The sequence below is a fragment of the Tamandua tetradactyla genome, chromosome 21, assembly GCF_023851605.1.
Source record: "Tamandua tetradactyla isolate mTamTet1 chromosome 21, mTamTet1.pri, whole genome shotgun sequence".
NCBI lineage: Eukaryota > Metazoa > Chordata > Mammalia > Pilosa > Myrmecophagidae > Tamandua > Tamandua tetradactyla.
In genome coordinates, this window is record NC_135347.1 from 36,798,858 (window position 1) to 36,826,032 (window position 27,175).

A 27,175-nucleotide genomic window follows, 5' to 3' on the forward strand; every position below is an offset into this window, starting at 1 on the left:
ACGTCAACCCAGCCCCCCAAAACTACCAGCAATTGTCAGTCTTCTCACGATTATGCCAATTCTTCTGTCTTCCTGGAATGTACTTCCCATCTTAACCTTGGCAAGTTGATAATCTTCTACTCCTTCAAGACTTAGCTGAGATGTTACCTCCTTGTTGTCTTCTTCTTTGTGTTCCCTGAGAAAATTAAAAGCATTATCCACTATATTTTCACCAAACCCATATACTTAAGGCCCTTATATTTAATCCAACCTAGGACACTTGAGAGTGAAAGAGGACGCTAGTAATAATTATACCAGGACAACAGACATAAACCAGGGTTGTCCCAGGGAAATCTTCATGTATGGCCACCGACCTTATCCTTGCATTGCTGTAGTGATTGTTTTCATGTCTATCATCCCTTCCCTGCATACACACACACACACACACAGACACACACACACAAAGAGACAGGAAATCTCTGGAAGGCATAGTCCTTAGCACCTGTTACAATATTGGCACATAGTAATCAATCAATAAATCAATTAATTAATTGATTAAATGATGGGAATTTCATTGGAGGAGAACATTCTAGACTGGTGAAATGACTTGAAAAAGAAGACATGGGAAAGCACATTTAAAAGGAACAGAAAGTACACCAATCTGAATGGAACAGATGTTTGAGGGATTGAAAGATGATTTTGGAAAAGGTTGTGGAAGCTCTTGTCAGGCTAAGGGATTTGTAACAAAACCAGGGAGCAGAGGAAGGTTTAAGCATGAAGTATGGTATGAAAGATAACTGATAGTTGTATTTAAGATGAATTGGAGGGGGAGAAAGGAAAGAGACTTGAAGAGACTATTTGGATAAAAAAAAGATGAAATTATTAATAGCTGGGTAGAAATCTTTGCTATTTAACATTTTGTGTATTATGAAAGAGTCAGAACCCTTTAGTTGGCAAATGACAGAAACACAAACTAGCCTGTCTTAACCAAAAGGGAAATTTATCACCTCAGTTAACATAAATATACAGTAATTGCTGGATTCAGTGTTGTCTCACCAGGAATCTTCCATTCTCCCTCTCTTTGTTCTGTTTTTATTGTATTGGATTCATTTTCAGTCAAGTTCCACCCAAATGGGGTAAAATGTCTATCAGCAACATCTAGCCTCCTTCCTATCAGCTTAGCAACCCCAGTAGAGAGAGAACTTCTTTACCAATAGTTCCAGCAAAAATACTGAGGAAGGTTCTCATTGGTCAATACCTATTCCTGAACCAGTCACGGTTGATAGGGAATGTCATGCTCTGAACGGGCAGGCCTTCATCACGTGTCCACCCCTGGTGATGGCCTCAGCTTCACCCAAACCACATAAACTAAGTATATGCCTGGTGGTGGAAGGAGGGCTTCCCGAAGGAAAACCAACTTGTTACTTAAAAAGAGCAAGAATGGATACTAGGAAAGCAAAAAACAATAAATGTCCTTTATGTAAAGTCTGTGGTACTGTTTCTCAGTTTGCAGATAACAGTGGGCTCTTTTAGGTCATGAAAAGCAAATCACAGAAATAAAATTAACAAGAGAAAGCATAAAAGTGATGAATGTCCAAATGAACAATAATGAAAAAATGTTACTTAACTCAGAAAAAGATCTGGGTTACATTCATTCAAGACAATATCTGAGAGTCATTATATTTGTCAATAAATATTTTTCCATATCATGATATTACACGTCATGCTAATCATTGCTTAAAAAAATAGAAATTATTATTCCCTTAGCCAGTCCAATTTATAGATGAAATACTTTAGAAACTTCTGATTACGGATCTTTGACGAAGTCACAATGAAACCAGAGGAGGATTTGAAAGGGCCTATTAAAATGGCCCTATTTTTGTGGGAATTCCTTACATAGCTTTATTGATAGGCCAACTGATAAACTCTTCTTTCTGAAATAACAGAGTCTATGGGTTTGAGGAAAGTTTGTAAATTTATTTGTAAAATAAATAGTATAATTCTGTGAACATTAGAAATGTGAATTTCCCCATGAAACTTCTATTCTCAGTAAATAAAGAGCATAATTTTCACAGCCCAACATCTCAAAGAGAGATACAAAGTTTCAATTGACTTTAAATAGGTTTTAGATATCAAAAGAATATGTATAAAAAAATAAAAAAGAATATGTATAGGGGTGGTGCACAGTGGCTCAGTGGCAGAAATCTTGCCTGCCATGCTGGAGACCCGGGTTCAATTCCAGGTGCCTGCCCATGCAAAAAGAATATGTATAGGATGATTCTACTTCGTGTACACGTAATATATACAGATATTCATTTATATCTATTTATATGTAATATGAATGAAAGACTACATTTCAAATATAGTGACTATCACTGGTTGGTAGGATTTCATGTGATTTTAGTTTCTTAGTTGTCCGAATTTTTAAAACTTTCTAGAATGAATGTGCATTAGTTTGAAATGAGAAAAAAATAAGTCTTTTTAAGAGAAAAAAAGGAATTCTGGTATACAAGGAAATTAGCATTGCCCTTTGAAGTGATGTTATTGTGCTGTGTGTGATTTTGTGTATGTGAGATACAAATATCCTCGGGTATCTTAGAAGCAATATTGGGTTAGATTGGTCTGAAAGAATTTGTCATTTCTCTTATTATGTAAACGTTATTCAAATATAGTTCACAGCATCATGAGAGGGTTAATGATAAGAACTGAATCACATTCATCGATACCTACATTAATAAGTTTTATTCTTTTCAAGAATGCACTTTACAAGAACAAGTTCCTGAAAGAGAAAAGAATCCAGACCAAGGATGCAACTTGATAGAAGCCATCTTTAAAGTACTCTATAATTGCAATCTTTCTCCACAAACCTTTGGAAATGTTTTTGTGACCTACATGGAAGAAGAACAATTATGGGACTTTTTATATAACATCCCAGGTATGAGAAATTCACAATTTCCAAAAGAAGTATTACATAGGTACTTATATATTCACTTAAGGATGTGTAAAAGTTTTATTGATGTCAATTTTGTTGGATTCATTGTTTGTAAAAGTTCTTCTTTTTTATATAAAAATAATTCACCATTAACCTGTTAAAATTTAATGTAGTTTTAGGCTGGTTCAAACTATGCATTATATAATTCAGATTTTATTTTTAATATTATTTGGATTTATTCTATTGTAAAATTTTAATATTTACCACAGATTCTCTTTTGTTATTGAACACAAAAAGTATTAGTAACATATGAAAAGATATTTTGTGATTCTTGGGTGCGTTTATTCAACAAATTGATGGATGAGCCCCTGGTAAATTTTATAAATTTAACTAACCAAACCCATATCAGCTAGAGTACATTATTTTAAAACTTCACTGCTATATTTTCCTCCTGCTGCAACACTGTCTATAATTACAGTATATCTAATCCATAAATCACTTTAAGATGGAAAGGCAATGGTGAAATGGCCACTGTCATTAAATTATTACTGAAGAAAGAGAGGTGGGTGATGTTAAGAGATTTGCCTTATGTTGTCCACTGATTAGTTGAAAAATCAGAGGTAGAAACCATATCCCTGACTCATAAGCTATGTAATTTCTCTTTTTTTTTCCTTATTAAGACTGAATTGTTCTGAGACACTTGCTTTTGAGACAAATGACTTCAGTGATGAAATTATACAATCTGAATTTATAATTAGAAATCCAACACATAACTCCTTAGAATGGACATGAACTCGGGGTGGGGGGTGAGGGAGCAGGAGGGAAATAAGAGTAAACATATGCATTGAAAAGGATTACAAAAGATAAAAATAAAAAATAATTAAGTTGGGGACCTATGTGGGCATTTCAAATACCAATGCACTCTATAAGTAATAAGTTCGGTGGCAATCACTGCAGGCCTATGTCTTCAAAGTCAGGCAATCTTCAGTTGGGCAAACTAAAATATCAAAGCACAAAGTACCTCTACTGTTCTTCACTCTTTCTAAATCTTGACTTCCTTTTTTCTTTTAAAAGAGATAAATGTCTTTTACATATCCCCTGAGTTTAAGATAATGCTGAAATAAGGTTTGTAAATAAGGAAACTATTGTTCAAAATGTCCTGTATAGCATTATAGTAATATACCCCAAAAGTATTTTTCACTTGACTCCTCAATATGGCCTTGAGCTTAATTTTGTTTTTTGAACCAGTATTCTTAACTCTCCCACAGGCTTTGGGAAGAAAGCTTTCAATGTCTTGGCAAAATTTCCAACTGGGTTTTGATGTAACAGTTTATTTTGAAACTCTAAATTTGAACCCATTGTCTATATGTCTGTCCTTTTGCCAGTCCTTGGTTTTGTAATAGGTTTCAAAATTGGGAAGCACAATTCCTCCAATTTTGTTGTTCTTCAAGATGCCTTTGGCTGTTCACCAAAACCCTTCCATACAAATTTGGTGATTGGCTGTTTCATTTCTACAAAGAAGGTGGTTGGAATTTAGTTTGGGATTACATTGAATCAATAAATCACTTTGGAAAGAATTGATATCTGCTTTAGTTTCCTAGGCTACTTGAAGCAATGCCATGAAATGGGTTTGGCTTAAACATTGGGAATTTATTTGCTTACAAGAATCTGGGAAAATATCCAAATCAAGGCATCATCAGGGTGATGCTTTCTTCCCCAAGACTGGCTACCGAAACCGCTGGCTCCTCTGCCACATGGCAAGGCACGTGGCTGCATCTGTTGGTCTCTCTCTTCTCTTCTGGGTCTTGTTAACTTCCCTTCTTCCATTGTTTCCTTTCTCTGTCTGCATTCATTCTGTTTATAAGGACTTCACTAATAGGATAAAGATCCATAGTGAATGAGGTGGGTCACGCCTTAATTGAAGTAGCCTCATCAAAAGTTCCTATTTATAATCGGCTCACATCCACACGAATGGATTAACTTTTAGAACATGTTTCTCTGGCATACATGATTTCAAACCACCACAGCAGCCGAACATTTAATCTTCCAATCCATGAATATGGAATGTTCTTCATTTATTTAGGTCTCCTTTGATTTCCTTTAGCAATGTTTTCCAGGTATAAAGCCTTTGTATCTTAGTTAATTTATTCATAGATATTTGATTTTTTTTTAGTTGCTATTGTAAATGGAAAATTTTTTCTTGCTCTCCTCTTCAAATTTTTCATTTTAAGTATATAAAAACCCTGCGATTTTGCATGTTGATCTTGTACCACCGCCCCTACACACACCAGTTTAGTTCTAGTAGCATTGTTGTGGATTTTTCAGGATTTCTTATGTACAAGATTATGTCATCTGCAAATAGGGAAGGTTTTTCATCTTCCTTTCCATTTAAACTTGTTTTTTTTTTTTTACTTCTTTTTCTTCCCTAATTACTCTGACCAGAACTTCCACTACGATGTTGAATAACAGTGGTGGCAGTGGGCATCCTTGTCTTGTTCCTGATCTTAGAGCAAAAGCTTTCAGTCTTGCACCATTGGTATGGTATTAGCTGTGGGTATTCATATTTGCCCTTTATTGTTGAGGAAGTTTTCTTTTTGTTCATAGTTTTCTAATTATTTTTACATGAATGATTGCTGGATTTTATCAAATGTCTTTTCTGCATCCATTGGCATGATCATGTGTTTTTCCCCTTCATTCTATTAATGTGGTGAATTAAATTAATTAATTTTCATATGTCAAGCCACCTTTATATACTGAGATAATTCTCAATTGATCGCGGTGTATAATTTTTTAAAATATTCTATTGGATTCAGTTTGCTAGTGTTTGGGGGGAGATTTTTATATCTATATTCATAAGGAATATTGGTCTGTAGATTCCTTTTATTGTATCTTTATCTGGCTTTGGTAAAAGGGGAATATTGACCTCATAGGATATGTTACCACCTCTTGAGTGTTTTAGAAGAGCTTGAGCAAGTTTGGTGTTAATTCTTCATGGAATGTTTGGTAAAATTCACCAGTGAAGTCATCTGGTCCTGGGCTTCTCCTTGTTGGGAGGTTTTTGATGTCTGATTTGGTCTCTTTTCTTGTTATTGTCTGTTGAGATATTTATTTCTTCTTGAGTTAGTGTAAGTAGGTTGTGCATTTCTAGGAATTTGTCCACTTCATCTAGGTTGTCTAATTTGTTGGCATACAGTTGTTCATATGTTCCTTTTATAATCCTTTTATTTCTGTGGGATTGGTAGTAATGTCCCCGCTTTCATTTCTGATTTTATTTATTCGTGTCTACTCTTTTTTTCTTTGTCAGTCTAGCTAAGGGGATATCAATTTTTTTTTATTAATTAAAAAAAATTAACTAACACAACATTTAGAAATCATTCCATTCTACATATGCAATCAGTAATTCTTAATATCATCACATAGATGTATGATCATCATTTCTTAGTACATTTGCATCGATTTAGTAAAAGAACTAGCAAAACAACAGAAAAAGATATAGAATGATAATATGGAGAAAAAAATAAAAATAATAATAAAAATAAAACATAAAAAAATATAAAAAAGAAAAAAAGGAAAAAGAAAAAAACAAAAAACACAAACAAACAAACAAACAAACAAAATTATAGCTCAGATGCAGCTTCATTCAGTGTTTTAACATAATTACATTACAATTAGGTAGTATTGTGCTGTCCGTTTTTCAGTTTTTGTATCTAGTCCTATTGCACAGTCTGTATCCCTTCAGCTCCAATTACCCATTATCTTACCCTGTTTCTAACTCCTGCTGGTCTCTGTTACCAATGACATATTCCAAGTTTATTCTCGAACGTTGGTTCACATCAGTGGAACCATACAGTATTTGTCTTTTAATTTTAGGCTAGACTCACTCAGCATAATGTTCTCTAGGTCCATCCATGTTATTACATGCTTCATAAGTTTATCCTGTCTTAAAGCTGCATAATATTCCATCGTATGTATATACCACAGTTTGTTTAGCCACGTCTGTTGATGGACATTTTGGCTCTTTCCATCTCTTTGCAATTGTAAATAATGCTGCTATAAACATTGGTGTGTGTATTAGTTAGGGTTCTCTAGAGAAACAGAATCAACAGGGAACACTTGCAAATATAAAATTTATGAAAGTGTCTCACGTGACCATAGGAACGCAGAGTCCAAAATCCACAGGGCAGGCTGCGAAGCCGATGACTCCAATGGATGGCCTGGATGAACTCCACAGGAGAGGCTCACCAGCCAAAGCAGGAATGCAACCTGTCTCCTCTGAGTCCTCCTTAAAAGGCTTCCCATGATTGGATTTGGCATCACTAATTGCAGAAGACACTCCCCTTTGGCTGATTATAAATGGAATCAGCTGTGGATGTAGCTGACGTGATCATGACCTAATCCTATGAAATGTCCTCATTGCAACAGACAGGCCAGCGCTTGCCCAATCAGATGAACAGGTACCACAACTTGGCCAAGTTGACACCTGTCCCTAACCATGACAGTCCACCCCTTGTCAACATGGCACATATATATATATATATATATATATATATATATATATATATATATCACCTTAGACCATACTTAATTTCCAAATGAAAACAAATAAGCACACATTTTTTCTTTTACCTGACAATACTCAACTGTCCTGCATATAACTGGAAACACATTAAATCTCTCCAGAATAGCGTGCAAATCCTTGGGCAACATTCATTCTTAAACTTGATATCTTACAACTTAAATAGTATAACACAAACGAAACAGCATTACAGTCCTCGTTTCTGTAACTGATCACGTGGTCGAAGTTCATATTTATCACTACCTTCTTCCACTACCCATTCCATGTTCCCTTTCCCCTCAGCAAGCACTTCAGCTGGCCGTAGTTCTTTGCCTGGTGGGGTGACCCAAACCTTCATTCCTGAAGTCTCAGAGCCATTAGTGGTCCTGCCTGGATTGTGTTCTTGCAGTTTTCCATTGATTTTAATCACAGGGCATGGTAGTACTAATAGACGCCCCAGGGGATCTCCTATATTCCAAGAAAACTCTTCTTTACCTCCATTATGTAGTTGCAGTCCTACTTCCTTCTGATAGTCAGGGTCAATTACCCCAGACAATAATGTAATCCCCTTCTTGGTGTGTTGATCCAGAGGCATAAGTAGCCCAAAGTGGCCAGGTGGCAATCTTAACTTCCAGTTCAGTGGTATCACTGTTGTTTCTCCTGGAGAAAGCACACCCCATTTTGGAACTAAAACCTGTAGACCAGCAGAACTCAGGGTAGCAGGGACAGGAAGCAAAAATTTTCCTAGTGGATCACTAGGAGTAATAGTGAGTGGCACCACACCCATTTCCACCCCTTGGTTCCTGGACTCATGGATCCTGGCTATGGGAGAAACAGCACCATACAGCGGACGCTGATTCAGAGCATACACAGCTTCCTGGAGAACATTACCCCAGCCTTTCAAGTTTTTGCCACCTAGTTGGCACCGTAATTGAGTTTTCAAAAGGCCATTCCACCATTCTATCAATCCAGCAGCTTCTGGATGATGGGGAACATGGTAAGACCAGAGAATTCCATGAGCATGTGCCCATTCCCGCACTTCATTTGCTGTGAAGTGTGTTCCTTGATCCGAAGCAATGCTATGTGGAATACCATGACGATGGATAAGGCATTCTGTAAGCCCACGGATAGTAGTTTTGGCAGAAGCATTGCGTGCAGGGAAAGCAAACCCATATCCAGAGTATGTGTCTATTCCAGTTAGAACAAATCGCTGCCCCTTCCATGAAGGGAGTGGTCCAATGTAATCAACCTGCCACCATGTAGCTGGCTGGTCACCTCGGGGAATGGTGCCATATCAGGGGCTGAGTGTGGGTGGGTCTCTGCTGCTGGCAGATTGGGCACTCAGCAGTGGCTGTAGCCAGGTCAGCCTTGGTGAGTGGAAGTCCATGTTGCTGAGCCCATGCATAATCTCCATCCCTACCACCATGACCACTTTGTTCATGAGCCCATTGGGCAATAACAGGAGTTGCTGGGGAAACGGGCTGACTGGTATCCATAGAACGGGTCATCTTATCCACTTGATTATTAAAATCTTCCTCTGCTGAAGTCACCTTCTGGTGTGCATTCACATGGGACACAAATATCTTCATGTTTTTAGCCCACTCAGAAAGGTCTATCCACATACTTCTTCCCCAGACCTCTTTGTCACCAATTTTCCAATTATGGTCTTTCCAAGTCCCTGACCATCCAGCCAAACCATTAGCAACAGCCCATGAGTCAGTATACAAACACACCTCTGGCCAGTTTTCCTTCCAAGCAAAATGAACAACCAGGTGCACTGCTCGAAGTTCTGCCCACTGGGAGGATTTCCTCTCACCACTGTCCTTCAAGGACACCCCAGAAAGGGGTTGTAATGCTGCAGCTGTCCACTTTCGGGTGGTACCTGCATATCGTGCTGAACCATCTGTAAACCAGGCCCGAGTTTTCTCTTCCTCAGTCAATTCACTGTAAGGAACTCCCCAAGAGGCCATAGCTCTGGTCTGGGAAACAGAAGGTAATGTGGCAGCAGGAGCGGAAACCATGGGCATTTGTGCCACTTCTTCATGTAACTTACTTGTGCCTTCAGGACCTGCTCTGGCTCTATCTCGTATATACCATTTCCACTTTACAATAGAGTGCTGCTGTGCACGCCCAACTTTATGGCTTGGTGGGTCAGACAACACCCAACTCATGATAGGCAACTCAGGTCTCATGGTAACTTGGTGGCCCATGGTTAAGCGTTCAGTCTCTACTAAGGCCCAGTAGCAGGCCAAAAGCTGTTTCTCAAAAGGAGAGTAGTTATCTGCAGCAGATGGTAAGGCTTTGCTCCAAAATCCTAAGGGTCTGCGTTGTGATTCTCCTATAGGGGCCTGCCAAAGGCTCCAGACAGCATCTCTATTTGCCACTGACACTTCCAGCACCATTGGATCTGCTGTATCATATGGCCCAAGTGGCAGAGCAGCTTGCACAGCAGCCTGGACCTGTCGCAGAGCCTTCTCTTGTTCAGGTCCCCACTCAAAATTAGCAGCTTTTCTGGTCACTCGATAAATGGGCCGGAGTAGCACACCCAAATGAGGAATATGTTGTCGCCAAAATCCAAAAAGACCCACTAGGCGTTGTGCCTCTTTTTTGGTTGTGGGAGGGGCCAGATGCAGCAATTTATCCTTCACCTTAGAAGGGATATCTCGACATGCCCCACACCACTGGACACCTAGAAATTTTACTGAGGTGGAAGGCCCCTGTATTTTTGTTGGATTTATCTCCCATCCTCTGACACGCAAATGCCTTACCAGTAAATCTAGAGTAGTTGCTACTTCTTGCTCACTAGGTCCAATCAACATGATATCATCAATATAATGGACCAGTGTGATGTCTTGTGGGAGGGAGAAACGATCAAGGTCTCTGCGAACAAGATTATGACATAGGGCTGGAGAGTTGATATACCCCTGAGGTAGGACAGTGAAAGTATATTGCTGACCTTGCCAGCTGAAAGCAAACTGTTTCTGGTGGTCCTTACTAATAGCTATTGAGAAAAAAGCATTTGCCAGATCAATCGCTGCATACCAGGTACCAGGGGATGTATTGATTTGCTCAAGCAATGATACTACATCTGGAACAGCAACTGCAATTGGAGTTACCACCTGGTTGAGTTTACGATAATCCACTGTCATTCTCCAAGACCCATCTGTTTTCTGCACAGGCCAAATAGGAGAGTTGAATGGGGATGTGGTGGGAATCACCACCCCTGCATCTTTCAAGTCCTTAAGAGTGGCAGTAATCTCTGCAATCCCTCCAGGAATACGCTATTGCTTTTGATTTACTATTTTGCTTGGTAGGGGCAGTTCTAGTGGCTTCCACTTGGCCTTTCCCACCATAATAGCCCTCACTGCACGAGTTAGAGAACCAACGTGGGGATTCTGCCAGTTGCTCAGTATGTCTATGCCAATTATACATTCCGGAACTGGGGAAATAACTACAGGATGGGTCCGGGGGCCCACTGGACCCACTGTGAGACGGACCTGAGCTAAAACTCCATTGATCACCTGGCCTCCATAAGCCCCCACTCTGACTGGTGGTCCAGAGTGACGTTTTGGGTCCCCTGGAATTAATGTCACTTCTGAACCAGTGTCTAATAATCCCCGAAATATCTGATCATTTCCTTTTCCCCGATGCACAGTTACCCTGGTAAAAGGCCGTCGGTCTCCTTGGGGAAGACTTAGAGGAAGGTTAACAGTATAAATTTGTGGCAGTGTAACAGGTTTCTTCCCCATAGGGACCTGGCCTCCCCTTCATTCAAGGGGCTCAGGGTCTGTAAACTGTTTCAAGTCTGGAAATTGGTTAAGGGGCCGTGACTCTGTGTTTTTGTAATTCAGGTTAGACTTCTGTTCCCTTGACCTAGAACTCTTTTGTTTATACAGCTCCAACAAGAATTTAGTAGGCTGCCCTTCTATTGTATTTCTAGGCACCCCATGATTTACTAGCCAATGCCACAAATCTCTGCGTGTCATATAATTTTGATGCCTCCTTTGAGTTTGTTGTCTATTATAATACCCACGTCTACCCTGTCTTTGGTGATTAAGTGCTGCCACCTGGCTTCTGCCAACTCGGGATCCTGTCATCCCCATTGTGTTTAAGGATTCCAGCTCAGTGACAGCAGTTCCTACAGTAATATCTGACCTACAGAGAAGTGCAACCACAGAGCTCTTGAGGGATGATGGTGCTAGTCTCACAAATTTATTTCTCACTGTTCTGGTAAAAGGTGCATCCTCTGGACATTCCTGGGGTGTAAGAGCAGGCTTTGCATGATAAATCCACTCTAACATCCCAATCTCTCTAAGCCTCTGGATCCCCTCATCTACATTATACCAGGGCAGTTCTGGCATTTCAACCTCAGGTAATGTTGGCCACCTTTTGATCCATGTTTCAACCAACCACCCAAACAAGCTGTTAACACCTTTTCTAACTGCTCTAGCTATAACATTGAATGCAGAATCTCTGCTTAGTGGGCCCATATCAATAAATTCAGCCTGATCCAGCCTTATATTCCTCCCACCATTATCCCACACTCTTAAAATCCATTGCCACACATATTCCCCTGATTTCTGTCTATATAAATTGGAAAACTCACACAGTTCTTTTGGAGTATAACGTACCTCATGTGTGATACTTTGTACCTCACCTTTAGGGGCCTGTTGGGACTTCAGTCTAGGTATAGGTCTAGAAGAAATGAGGGGTGGTGGAGGTGGGTCATGAAAAGAATTAGAAATATCTTCCAAGCCATTTGCTTCAGGGCTTTCATTTGCAGTTTCATCTGGTGAAACAGGATTAATAACTCTAGGGCTAATCCCTTCAGGAGGAGGTTGGGTGGCCAATTCCTCAAGGCAGGCTGGAGGTGGGGTGGCTATGTCCTCAGGGCAGACTATTAACAGGGTTATCTAAAGAAGGCTCAGCATGGTCTAGGGTTTCAACCTCACCCCCAACATCATTATCAATCCATATGTCACCATCCCATTTTTCAGGGTCCCACTCCTTTCCAATCAATGCCCTCACTTTAACGGCAGACACCACGCAAGACTGAGATTTCAGTTTACGTTGTAAAGTTGCTACTCTAACAATAAGATTCTGAGTCTGATTTTCAGAGATCTCAAGTCTACGGCTACAGGAAATAAAATTTTCCTTCAGGATACTCATAGAAACCTCTACATCTTTCAGACGGCGCTTAAGCTTCTTGTTTGAAGCCTTAAGCCCATCCCTTTCACCCTTTAATGCAGACAGTGTATCTAACAACAACCAACCAACATCTCTATAACTCTTATTTCTACAAAACTCTGTAAAGGTGTCAAAAACATTATCCCCCAGAGTCTGGCTTCGTACAAGCGAAGCATTAGGAGAATCAAATGATGATATTTTGACTATCTCCTTTGCCAACTCACTCCATGGATTGGGAGTGTCATTCTGATTACGGGAATCAGAGTCCTTAGTGTCTCTGAGCCCAGTCAGAGTAGAAAACCATTCATAAAAACCCATTTTTAAGATTCTGTTCCTTAAGAACCACTCCTGGTACCAAGATGTATTAGTTAGGGTTCTCTAGAGAAACAGAATCAACAGGGAACACTTGCAAATATAAAATTTATGAAAGTGTCTCACGTGACCGTAGGAACACAGAGTCCAAAATCCACAGGGCAGGCTCCGAAGCCGATGACTCCAATGGATGGCCTGGATGAACTCCACAGGAGAGGCTCACCAGCCAAAGCAGGAATGCAACCTGTCTCCTCTGAGTCCTCCTTAAAAGGCTTCCCATGATTGGATTTAGCATCACTAATTGCAGAAGACACTCCCCTTTGGCTGATTACAAATGGAATCAGCTGTGGATGTAGCTGACGTGATCATGACCTAATCCTATGAAATGTCCTCATTGCAACAGACAGGCCAGCGCTTGCCCAGTCAGATGAACAGGTACCACAACTTGGCCAAGTTGACACCTGTCCCTAACCATGACAGTGTGCAAATGTCCGTTTGTGTCTTTGCCCTTAAATCCTCTGAGTAGATACCTAGCAATGGTATTGCTGGGTCGTATGGCAATTCTATGTTCAGTTTTTTGAGGAACCGCCAAAGTGCCTTCCACAGTGGTTGCACCATTTGACATTCCCAGCAACAGTGGATAAGTGTGCCTCTTTCTCCGCATCCTCTCCAGCACTTGTCATTTTCTGTTTTGTTGATAATGGCCATTCTGGTGGGTGTGAGATGATATCTCATTGTGGTTTTGATTTGCATTTCTCTAATGGCCAGGGACATTGAGCATCTCTTCATGTGCCTTTTGGCCATTTGTATTTCGTCTTCTGAGAGGTGTCTGTTCAAATCTTTTTCCCATTTTGTAATCGGCTTGGCTGTCTTTTTGTTGTTGAGTTGAACAATCTCTAGGGGATATCAATTTTATTGATGTTTTTGTTATCGATCAATTTTGGTTTCACTGATTCTTCCTAGTGTTTTTTTTTTTTTAACTTACTCTTTCATTTATCTACGCTCTAAACTTTATTTCCTTCCTTCTCTTCACTTTGGGTTTAGCTAGTTTTTTTTTTTTATCAGATCCTTCAGTTATAAGTTTACTTCTTTGAATTGAGATCTTTCTTCTTTTTTGATGTAAATATTTAGAGCTCTAAATGTGCCTCTCAACATTGCCTTTGTTGCATTCCATAAATTTTCATATGTTGTGTTTTTATTTTCATTTGCCTCAAGATATTACCTTAGTCCCTCTGTGATGTCTTCCTTGGCACATTGGTTATTTAAGAGTGCATTGTTTAATTTCCCCATATTTGTGTATTTCCCATTTATCCCTCTGTTAATGATTTCCAGCTTTATTCCATTGTGGTCAGATAAAAAAACTTTTTATTATTTCAGTATTTTCTGAGTTTGTTGAGATTTGTTTTGTGAGCTAACATGTGAACTTTCCTGGAGGATGACCCTTGTGCACTAGAAAAGAATGTGTATTCTGCTGGTGTTGGGTTAATAGTTCTAATGTCTGTTAGGTCTACTTGGTTTACAGTATTGTTCAGGTCTTACATTCCCTTTTTGATCTTCTGTCTGGATGTTCTATCCATGATTGAAAGTGGTATATTGAAGTCTCCTGCTATTAATGTACAACTGTCTATTTCTCTCTTCAACTCTGTCAATATTTGCTTCATATGTTTTAGAGAGCTGCCATTAGGTGCAGATATATCTATAATTATTATGTCTTCTGTTGAATTGATCCCTTTTATCAGTATCTAGTGACCTTCTTTGTCCTTCCTAACAGTTTTGACTTAAGTCTATTTTATCTGATATTAATATATGTACCCCACCTCTCTTTTGATTTTTTTTTATTTTTTATTTTTTTATTAACAGAAAGAAAAAAAAAGAAATTAACACAACATTTAGAAATCATACCGTTCTACATATGCACTCAGTAATTCTTAACATCATCACATAGATGCATGATCATCGTTTCTTAGTACATTTGCATCGGTTTAGAGGAACTAGCAACACAACAGAAAAAGATATAAAATGTTAATATAGAGAAAAGAAATAAAAGTAGTAATAATAGTAAAAAAAAAAAAAAAACCCTATAGCTCAGATGCAGCTTCATTCAGTGTTTTAACATGATTACTTTACAATTAGGTATTATTGTGCTGTCCATTTTTGAGTTTTTGTATCTAGTCCTGTTGCATAGTCTGTATCCCTTCAGCTTCAATTACTCATTATCTTATCCTGTTTCTAACTCCTGCTGGACTCTGTTACCAATGACATATTCCAAGTTTATTCTCGAATGTCCGTTCACATCAGTGGGACCATACAGTATTTGTCCTTTTTTCCCCTATCATTCCACTTTCAAACTACTGTGTGTTTGAATTTAAGAAGCGTCTCCTGTAAACAGCATCTGGTTGTGTCATGCTTTTTATCCATTCTGCCAATCTTTGCCTTTTGAGTGGAGAGTTAAATCTATTTACACTTCAATTGTAATTAATAATATAGTGCTTTCTCCTGACATTTTGCTACATGGTCTTTCTAAGTTCTATACATTTTTGTCCTTCAATAATTCTGATAATGCCTATTTTCAGATTTTTTTTTTTTAGTGTACCATTTTGAGTCCCTTCTAATTTTTTCTGCATATATTTTTCACAGATTTTCTTTTTGATTATGTGGACTTAAAATTTAACATCCTAGCTCTATCAGAATCACATTTGATTTGATACCAACTTAACTTCAATTGCATTCATATGCACTGTTACCACACCCCTTTTTTGTTTTATTTGTTACAAATTATCTCTTTATACATTGTATGTTCTAAACCACAGATTAATCATTACTTTTTATGTATTTGCATGTTAGAATATGAAAAAAATAAGAGTGGAGATTCATACCAACAAACTCAATAGATTATTATGGGCATATAATTATCTACACGGTTATCTTTTTGTGATGTTTATGTCTTTATGCCACTTCAATCCACTGTCTTTCCTTTCAGTCTGATCTCCCTTCAGCATTACTTTTTTTGGCTATAACATTTTATTGTGAAATAAAACATGCACAAAAAAAGAAAAAAACAATAATTTTCAAAGTACATTTTCACAGGTAATTACAGAACAGATTTCATAGTTTGGTGTGGGTTACCATTCCAGTTTCAGGTTTTTCCTTCTAGCTGCACCAAAACACTGAAGGCTAAAAGAAATATTAGTATAGTGATCTAGCAGTCATACTCATTTGTTAATTCCTATTTTCTCTGTTATAACTCCTTCTTCTTTGATCCTTCTTCCACTCTATAGGGATGTTTGGACTATGCCTATTCCAACTTTTTCTTGGTGAAAATGGGTGTTGCCAATATAAAATAGGGGGATGGAATTAGTTGATATTCTTGGAGAAGTTGGGCTTATTTAGCCTAGGAAACCTCTGGAGGTAATAGGTTTCAGGAAAGTAAACTTACTTCCTGAAACTTTATAGAGTCTCAGTTAGATCCCTTGGTGTTCTTTAGGGTTAACAGGCTGATGTTGGTTGGGGTTTGGTATTCCATGGCGATTAGCAATATCTAGCTGAAGCTTGCATAAGAATAGCCTCCAGAATAGCCTTTTGACTATATTTGAACTCTCTTCACCACTGATACCTTGTTTTGTTACCTTTCTTTTCCCCCTTTTGTTTTGGAAGGCCTGTTGATCCCAAGGTGCCAGGGCTAGGCTCATCCTCAGGAGACATGTCTGTCATTGTCAGGAAGACTTTCACCTCTGAATGGCATGTCCCACATAGCGGGAAGAAGGGGAAGAAGGGTAAAGATTTTCCCTGCACAGTTGGGCTTAGAGAGAGAGAGAGAGAGCGGCCACGTCTGAACACCAAAAGAGATTATCTGCAAGCAACTCTTAGGCATAATTATCGGCAGTTTTATCTTCTCCACTGCCAAAATAAGTTTCATAAGAGCAAGCCTCAAAATCAAGGGTTTGGCCTATTTTCTTGGGCTATGCTAATGTTTGAGAGAGCACCAGGCATTTCCAGATGGGATAGTTTAATAATTCAATATTTTTTCTCCAGACCCTGAAGGTACTCTACCAGTACTTCTTAATTACCAACCCACTACAGTCTGGGGTGGATCCAGATATTACATTAAGCTACACAGGATCACAGGGCCTCGTTCCTGTTCTGGGCTCCATTTGTTTGGGTTGTTTAAATGAGTGGCCCAGGCAGGTTGATTTAAACAGTGTGTTACTGAAAATTTAGGTTCTGGACATGATAACGCTCTCTGCTTTTGGTCTCATACTATAGGAGAAGCTCTAGAGTATAGACACTATCCTCCTTTGCCCTGTGTTCTGTTGACCTTAGTTCCAACCAGATCAGCTTTGTTATTGTCTCAAATTGAATGCTGATCTCTTTTTTGATAACTTTAGCAGTTGTTGTATATAGCTATGCTCACTTTCAGAGTTGCAGAACTCCATCTTTGAGTCTTAGGTGTCACAAAGTTGCCCAAAATTCCAGGAGAAATACCAGCTTATATGCATATAATAAATCATCTCAGAATCTAGAAGTACATTTACAGCTCTAGACTAAGCGTGCTACTATCAGAGCTTACAATCTAGGCTTCACTTGTCTTATAAGTGTTTTCTAAAAGAGAACATATCATATTTGTTCTTTTGTTTTTGGGTTGTATTGTGCAACACAATGTCCCTGTGATTCATTCACTTTGTTGCATGTCTCACAACTTTGTTCCTTTTTTCAGCCACACAATATTCCATCATATGTATACATCATAGTTTGCCTTTCTGCTTCTAAGTCATTGAACCCTTCAGCCCCCTCCATCTAGTGAGCATCATGTATAATGTCCAAAATAAACAGTCCATGACTTACATTGTCCTCACTTCATTGTACAATCAACAGTACTCTCAATTTTAAATAGTTGCCATCAGTCCGAAGAGACAAAGAACTGATAAACAAAGCCTCACCAAATATCAAATCTAAACCTCCCCCTATTTCTTGTCTGTGCTTCCCGACTATTTATCCTGGGATTGCTGTGGAACTATTGCTGTCTTCCTGTTAACTATAGGCCATAGCATGCAATACTAGTTTCCCTCCTATACCCCTGTACCATTGACTGTTTCAAGCCTTTGTGGTAGTTCATGCAAGAACTTATTTATAATGGTAGAGTTAATCAGTGGGATACATAGTTCTACACAACCCCTTTCAATCATATTCACCTTCAATATGGCAATGTCGCTTATAACCTCCTAATGATGTATCATTACTTCTATCAATTCCCTTTCATTAAAGTTCAACCTCGTTGGGTAACTGTTCACCCATCTCTAGCTTCTGTGTACTCTAGGTCCCCTATAATCTATATTTTAAGCCTCTAGGTTTACCTTTGGCAGAGGAATAACAGAAAAGTTATAAGTATCTATTCTTTTGTGTCTGGCTTATTTCATTCATCATTATGTCCTCAAGGTTCATCCATGTTGTCATATGCTTCAGGACTTCATTTCTTCTTACTGCTGCATAGTATTCCATCATATGTACATACCACATTTTTTTATCCACTTGTTTGTTAACGGGCACTTGGATTGGGGTGGGACGTAGGTGTGCAGGTGCATAGGTGCGTGAGTGTGGGTGCACAGGTATGTGGGGGAGCCAGGCATAGGGCAGGTGTGAAGTGTGTGGCATAGGGTAGGGGGGTGCAGGTGCAAGGTACACAGGGTGGGGGGGAGTAAAGCACAGGGGAGAAGGGCTTGGAGGTGGCACGAGTGGGACACAGGGAGGCCATGCACGTGGGAGCGGAGTACAGAGCTTGTGGGTGCCTGCATGGGGACTAGTGGCACCACAGGTCTTGCTTTCTTGTCCCCTTCTCTTTGTCCGTGCACTCCTGAGGACTCTGGACCTCCATATGGAAAGGGGAGCAGTAGACTCTGGGCACTAGCTGGATGGTCTTTCTGAGCAGGAAAGCAAATTTACTGGCTTCTGGGTTTCCCAAGGGAACTCTGGGCTGTAGAGTTGAGGGGGCTGATAACCCAAGCTAGCTGCAGGGGCAGGCACTTGGTTGGGTATTGCCTTTTATCCTCAGTGGAGTCCCAATGGAACCCACTCGCCCGTTTCTCTGTGTTCCAGTTCCTCATCTTTTTCATCCAGGACCTCTGTCTATAGTGTAGAAGACCCTTTTAGGTCACTCACACCGTGAAACTGCTGTCCTGGTCATTTTTCTTTCACTTCTCTAGTTGTTCCTTGGAGCAGGGGTGAATTCAGCCTATCCTATTCTGCCGTCTTCCTGGAAGTCCTCAAGCTTTTGATTTTAAGAAGTTCACATTCATCTCTTTTTTCTTTCATTGCTTGTGCTTTTGGTGTAAAGTTTAAAAAGCTAACTCCTAGTAATAGGTTTTGATGATGTTTCACTACATTTTCTTCTAGGAGTTTTATAGTTCTGGCTCTTATATTCAGGTGTTTGATCCTTTCTGAATTAATTTTTGTATAGAGTGTCAGGTAGGGGTCTTCTTTTATTCTTTTGGCTATTGATATACAGTTCTCCCTTCCCCATTTATTAAAAGGACTATTCTTTCCCAGTTCTTTGGATTTGGGGGCTTTGTCGATGATCATTTGACATAGATTTGGCAGTCTATCTCCACACTCTCTATTTGATTCCATTGGCCAATACTTCTGCCTTTGTGCCAGTATCATGCTGTTTTGACCATGTGGCTTTATAATGAGCTTTAAAGTCAGGAAGAGTTATTTTTCTCACTTCACTCTTCTTTTAGGATATCGTTAGCTATTTGAGGTCTCTTTCTCTTCCAAATAAATTTGATAACTAGCTTTTCCACGTCTTCAAAGTAGGTTGTTGGAATTTTAGTTGTTATTGCTTTGAATCTGTGGATCAATTTGGGTAGAATATATATCTTTACAACATTCAGCCTTCCTATCCATGAGCACAGAATGCCTCTTCCACCCATTTAGGTCTTTGATTTCTTTTAGCAATGTTTTGTAATTTTCTGTGAACAGGTCCTTAATGTCCCTGATTAAGCTTATTCCTAGATATGTGATTCTTTTCATTGCTATTTTGAATGAGATGTTTTCCTTAATTGTCTCTTCAGTTAGATAATTAGCTGTGTATAGAAACATAGCTGACTTTTGTATATTAATTTTATATCCAGCTGCTTTGCTGCATTCGTTTTGTTAGCTCAAAAAATATCTTTGCCATAGATTTCTCAGGATTTTCCAAGTATAGGATCATGTCATCTATAAATGATGAAAGTTTCACTTCTTCCTTCCCCATTTGGATGCCTTTTATTTTTTTCTCCTACCTGATTGCTCTAGCTAGAACTTCTAGTACAATGTTGAGTAATAGTGCTTGACAATTCCAGTAATTCTGTTTGGCTCCTTTTTAATATTTTATGGCTTTATTGAGATTCTCATATTGTTCTTTCATTATTTTCCTGATATCCTTTAGTTCTTTCTCTGTGTTCTCCTTGAACATATTGAGGATCATTTTAAAAATCTTTGTCTAGAATGTCCAAAGTCAGGCCTTCTTTATTAATGGTTCCTGGATTTTTATCCTGGTTCTTTGAATGGAACATCATTTCCTGTATTTTTGCTTGTCTTGTAATCTTTTGTTGCACACTGAACATTTTAATATTCAAGATGTTAATTCTGGGATTTATTCCCTTAGCTGATTGTTTCTCAAGTTTTTATTCAGGTAGTGTTTTAACAGAGATTTCCTTGCATACTAGGACCTAATAAAAATAAACAAACCAATGCAAGAAAAACCCCTCTCAGTCTTTGCAAATTTTCTCTGTGTTGGCCAGTGCTCTTCTTCAGAGTTTAATACTCCTATCACGGAGATCAGGCTGAAGAAAATGTGAAATACAGATCCTCCTTATCTTTTGGGGTCTGTGTCTTGTTCTGTACTTGAGCTTGCTCATGGCTTTAGGAATTCCCCAATATGTAGGAATTAAAATGCCCCCTCCACCTCCAATGAAACAGACTTTCTCCCTACACTGGGTGCTCTATTTTGTGTCTTAAAGCAGGTACTCTACTGCCTCAGACTCCTTTAACTTAATTCTTTCTTAAACTGCTTCAGCTATCTGAGAGCTTTTCTGCCTTTGGTGCAAGTTCTGGGAGGATGAGCCAGACACAAGTTTCCTGGCTTAGTCTTCAGGTGGCCAACTAATAGGCTGGCACTAAGCATAGGTATGCACATAAAGGTTTCTCTTCTCTCACTGGAACAGAGCCAGGAAGCCACAATGGGATGCCAGCTGGTTCTATATTTTGAAAAGGAGTGGCCAAGGGAAGGGCCTGCAAGGGCACTGTGAGCTTCTCCTACTACTTTTTTTTATTGTATAATATAACATATACAGAAAGCAAAGAACGAAAAAAGCAATAGTTTTCAAAGACTCTTAAACAAGTAGTTACAGGACAAATCACAGATTTGTCATGGTCTACCATACCATCCTCTCAGGTTTTTCCTTCTAATTGCTCCAGAATATAGGATGTTAGAAGGAATAAATATTTTTTTATCATCATGATCCACTTTTTTTGTGAAAAATAACATATATACAAAATAGCAATAAATTTCAAAGCACAGCACAACAATTAGTTGTAGGACAGAGTTCAGTGTGTGGTGTGGGTTACATTTCCACTCTTTTAGGTTTTTACTTCTAACTGCTCTAAGATACTGGACACTAAAAGAAATATCAATTTAATGATTCAGAAATCATACTTGTTTGTTAAATCCAACCTTCTCTGTATAGCTCCACCATCATCTTAGAGCTTTCTATCCCACTCTTTAGGGGTATTTGGGCTATGGCCATTCTAACATTTTCATGTTGGAAGGGCTGCCAATAATATGGGGTAGGGAGATGAAACCTCTAGGTTTCAGGACTTATCTGTCCAGGGACCCATCTGGAGGTTGTAGGTTTCTGGAAAGTTACCCTAGTGCATGGAATCTTCATAGAATTCTATATATTGCCCTAGGTGTTCTTTAGGATTGGCTGGAATGGTTTTGGTTGGGGTTTGTCAGGTTATGATAGGTAGCAATGTCTAACTGAAGCTTGTATAAGTGACCTCCAGAATAACCTCTCCACTCTGTTTGAACTCTCTCAGCCACTGATACTTTATTAGTTACACTTCTTTTCCCTCTTTTGGTCAGGATGGAATTGTTGATCCCCTGGTGCCAGGACCAGGCTCATCCCTGGGAGTCATCTCCCACACTGCCAAAGAGACTTTCACTCCTTGGATGTTATGTCCCACGTGGTGGAGATGACAATGATTTCACTTGCAGAGTTGAGCTTAGAGAGAGTGAGGCCACATCTGAGCAAGAAAAGAGGTCCTCTAGAAGTAACACTTAGGCATACCTATATACAGGCTAAGCTTCTTTACTACCCGCATAAGCTTCACAAGAGTAAGCCTCAAGATCAAGGGCTTGGCCTATTGATTTGGGCATCCCTAATATTTGACACAGTATCAGGGGATTCCCTGATAAAGTTTAATAGTTCCATAGTTTTTTCTCCTGTCCCTCAAGGGACTTATCCAACACTTTTTTGATTATCTGCTTAATATATTCTATGATGAATCCAGGCATTACATTAAGCTATACAGGATTAAAGGCTCTCATTCTTATTCTAGGCTCCCTATGTTTCAGTAGTTCAAATGAACTATCCAGACATGTTAAGTTAGATTATGTGCTACAGAAATATTAGGTTCTGGACATAATAAGCCTTTCTTTCTTTGGTCTCAAAGAGTAGTTGCCATTCTAAAATATAGACAATGTCTTCCTTACCTCCTAATGCTTTTAAAGTTTCATTTTCTGAATTCAAGTATTAACCTAGTAACTGCAATTCTTTAATTGTTTTCCTGAGTTTTGAGGAAAATGCCTATGCCAGTTTTTGCTAGTTGTTCAAATATTTTGTGGGGGAACAAAACCCTGGAATGTTTCACACCACTATCTTGGTCAACTGCTATCCTAGAAATTCTTTATTTATTTCTTTAATGAGTTGCTCTAGATGTTACAATATGTATCTTTAAATCATCATAGTGTACCTTTTAATAATTTTTATACCACTTCCATGTAATATAAAAATCTTATAATGCTATATTTCTATTTAATTCCTCCTATCCTTTGTGCTATTGTTGTTAAAAATTTCATTCCTATAAATGTTATAAATCCCATAATTTGTCAGTTTTATTTTTGCTTCAAACAATAATATTTTAAAGAAATTATAAAGGAGGTAAAATTATTTTATATTTATCCATATATTTATCATTTCTAATTCTCTCTGTTATCTATGTCTGAGTTTCCAACAAGTATCTTTTTTCTTCTACTTGGAGTACTTCCTTTAACATTTCTTATAGTACAAGTCTTCTGTCACCAATTTGGTTTAGCTTTTGATTGCATAAAAAATCTGATTGACTTCAGATGTCATTCTGTTATCTTCTGGCTTGTGTTATTTCTGATGAAAAAAAAATCAGCTAAAATTTTTTGTACCTTTTTTTCTCTTTATGTTAGTGTTTCCTTTTTGTGGTTATGTTAAGATTTTTCTTGTTGTCACTGCTTTCCAGTAATTTGATTACGATGTTACTTTGGCTTCCCTGGTATTTATTCTGTGTAGTGTTTGTTGGCTTCTTGGATCTGGGGATTTTTAGTTCCATCAAATTTGGAACAATTTCAGCCTTCTTTCTTGGAATACTTAATCTTTTGTTTCCACATTTTCTGGTAATCCAATTATGTTTATAATAGACTTCTTGGCATTATCTTACAATTTACTGAGGCTATATTCTTCCATTTTTATTTCTTTTTTTCTCTCTCTGATTTGGCTTGAATACTTTCTATCATATCTTCAAGTTAAGTGATCTTTTCTTCTGCAGTTTCTGAGCTGCTGTTAAGACCATCCAGTGACTTTTTATTCCAGACATTATATGTTTAACCTTTAGCAATTCCTTGAAGTTCTTTTTTACATTTTGTATATTTCATGTATATATACATACAAGGGCTATGTAACCTATATGCCTAGATTTGGGTTTTCTTTTACAGATTTTGTTTTCACTGACAATTGTGTTACTTGTAGGACCATGCTGATCCCTTCAAGGGTACTTTTTCAGCTTAATTAAGACAGGTCTAGAATATTCTTTATTCTAGGCCTTTTAGCCTATCTACTAAAATATGACCCTTCTTGGTATTTGTTGTATGTCCTGGGTGTGCCAGGAGGTTCGTTCATCTTGTTTGAACTCAAATGTCTCCTAGTCTAGGGTGAGCTCTGGGGATTGTTCGCCTAACAGTTTCTTCTTTGGCTTCTTTCATTGGGTCGGATTTTCCACTCCTAGATCCATATTCTGTCTGAGATGCAAAAAGAACTGTACAGATTTCTGGGGCTCTTTTTCTGCATAGCTCCATCCACTATGATACTTTTCCCACAAAATGCCAGCTGCCACAGCCTCCCAAATTTTAATCTCTATCTCTTCAACTCAATAAGACTTCCATGCCTTGCTTGGTTTTCTTCTCCCTGAATTGTGATCTTGAAAAGGCTTTTAGGTTGAAAACTTTGGTGAGCAAAGGTTCACCTAGTTTGTTTTTCTTCTTAAGGGTATGACAGTCTTGTGCTTATTATTGTTTAATGTCTAAAAACAGTTGTTTCATATAGTTTCTTCTTTTTTTTTTTTTTTTGGCCTTTATAGCAGGAGGGCACCGTGGGACTACTTATTTCACTGTGGCTAGAGCTACAAATTCTTTCTCAAAGGTATAATCAATTAAAAAAATAACATGATCATTTCAGATGGGAATCCCTCTAGACTATTAAAGTATTTGGAATTGTCTTTGTCAACTGACCACTGAGTGAAAATATCACCTTCCTAAATAACATCTCTAAAAATGAAGGGTTCTCAGGATGCTATTTTTCATTTGTTTATGATATCATTTCCTTGGTCACTAATATATTCATACCACTTATCTGTAGTTCATTTGAGAATTATTTCTTTGGTGTATAAAAACTTGCAGAAACAACAGGACAATCAGTATGATGCTTGCTGTGCTAACTAACCAATTTATCCCAACGATCCAGAAGTTTCTTATTTTGCAATCAGATTTTAAAGAGAAATGAGCAAATTATAAGGGAAAACTCACGTCAGAGATTTATTTTTTGAAAATTTCTAAGATATTTCCAGAGTCAGTATTCTTTCTTCTATTTTTCTATACATAGCTGCAGTACTCTATAATGAAAATTATTTTACATTAACTTCTTCTCATTTTGTGCCTCTCTTCTTCCTATAGTTCTATCTCCAGGACAATGTGCACTCTGGCTGCAAAAAACCCTCTACTGTCAGAAACTCTTCTCTACTCTCCTCACTTCAATGCGGTCTCTCCCTTTCTTCCTATTTCTGAAAGCTCTGGGGGCTTGCAGGTAGTGGCCCCAGAGGAAAATAATCTTCTAAACCAAGAGTTAGCAGACTATAGCCTATGGGTCAAATCCAACCCATTGCCTGTTTTTGTTAATAGAGTTTTATTGGAATATAGCCATGTCCGTTCATGTACATATTATCTATGCCTGCTTTCCCACTACAATGGTAGAGTTGAGTAGTTACAACAGAGAACATTTAGCTTTCAAAACATAAAGTACTTACTCTCTGGCCATATGCAGAGTTTTCCGACTCTTGCTCTAAACAAAATCGTATTATGACATTAATGGCAAGTGTTTAATGTGTGTGTCCTTCCTATGTACACTTTCATTTTTTATAACAACTTTATTGAGATAAAATTCACATACCATAAAACTCACCATTTTAAAGTATACAGTCCAGTGGTGGTTTTTAGTATATTCACAAAACTGTGTGCCCATTACCAAAAACTGTGTAACCATTACCATATTTAATTTTAGAGAATTTTAATCCCCCTCAAAAGAAATCTCTTCTCATTAGCAGTCTTTCTTCAGCAATGACAAGCACTAATCTAATTTATGTCTCTATGAATTTCCTTATTCTAGACATTTCACATAAATGGAATCATACAATATATGGTCTTTTTGTGATTGGCTCCTTTCACTTAGCATGGTATTTTTAAGGTTCATTTATGCTGTAGCATGTGTCAGTACTTCATGCCTTTTTAATCATCAAATAATATTCCTTTGCATGATTATACCATATTTAATTTATCTATTCAACAGATGATGAATGAGGGTTATTTATACCTTTTTGCTATTATAAGCCATGCTGCTATGAGCATTTTTGTATACGTTTTTGTGGGGGCATATTTTCTCATTTATTTTGGGGATATGCATAGGAGAGGAACTGCCAATCATTTTGTAACTCTATCCTTAAAATTTTGAGATACAGCCAAACTGCTTTCCAGAATTGTTGCCATATTTTACAGTCCTACCAGCAATATATGAGGGTTCCAATTTCTCTGCAACCTTGGCAACACTTTTTATTACCTTTTTATTTTTTAATGAAAACTGGATATTTTAAACAATATAATGTGGCAACCCCATTAGCAAAATTCCTCCCCACTCAGATTTTGTTATCACTCTTTGTTCTTACTGCTATTTTTTGTTTAGCGACTCTCCTGGAAGAAATCTGTAAAGTCTGTATTCTTTCCAGTGAGCAGCCACTAAAGACTACTTGGTTAACTTAGTGATGAGTGAATGATTTGATAGAGATTTACTTAAATGCCTTGAACCACTAAATCTCCCACATTTTTCTGAAGATGCCGTGTATGCATGTTGGAGTACACCTTCAGTATTTCAGCAGTTTACGACTCTTCCTTTGCCTTTACCCCCTGCTTTCTCAGATAATCAAACTGCCAGTGATGTGAGAGAAGGACCTTCTCAGATCTTTTGTGGGAATGTGTGCAGCATTGCATACATGTGGACTTTCTATATCCCCAGGAATATATCAGAACTACTCCAAGTCCCTGCCCTCTGTAGACATCTCATTCTCCAAATTTTCCTTTTTAGATTTTTGCCCAGACTCTTGTTTGCCCCCAAACCCAGGAAGCTATAAAGTTAAACAATTGACTCTGATTGTTTATGGCAAACACCCTGGGGATAGGACTTTTCCCAGTGAGTGAAGTTTAAGTCATGTGGAGTAAATAAACCCTCTGAATGATGCTTTTCCAGTAAGCTTCCAGATAGGTCAAAGAGTCACAATTCTCTGAGGATGGGGTTTGGGTGCAGGTTAAAATCCATTCTGCCTCATCCAGTGACTGCTAGGCTGCTGGCTTTCACAGCCACCATAGTTCCAAGGCTGCTAGTTTT

At 38.3% G+C, this 27,175-nt stretch overlaps 1 protein-coding gene across 8 annotated transcripts in view; it reads left to right on the forward strand.

Moving 5' to 3' along the window:
* Positions 1–27,175, forward strand: part of KIAA0825 (KIAA0825 ortholog) — a 467,160-nt gene that overhangs the window by 214,032 nt on the left and 225,953 nt on the right. For all 8 annotated transcript variants that reach the window (XM_077139139.1, XM_077139135.1, XM_077139134.1 and 5 more), the window contains one exon: positions 2,735–2,914. In XM_077139139.1, coding sequence (XP_076995254.1) covers positions 2,735–2,914 — 180 coding nt within the window. The remainder of the gene's footprint in view (positions 1–2,734; positions 2,915–27,175) is intronic.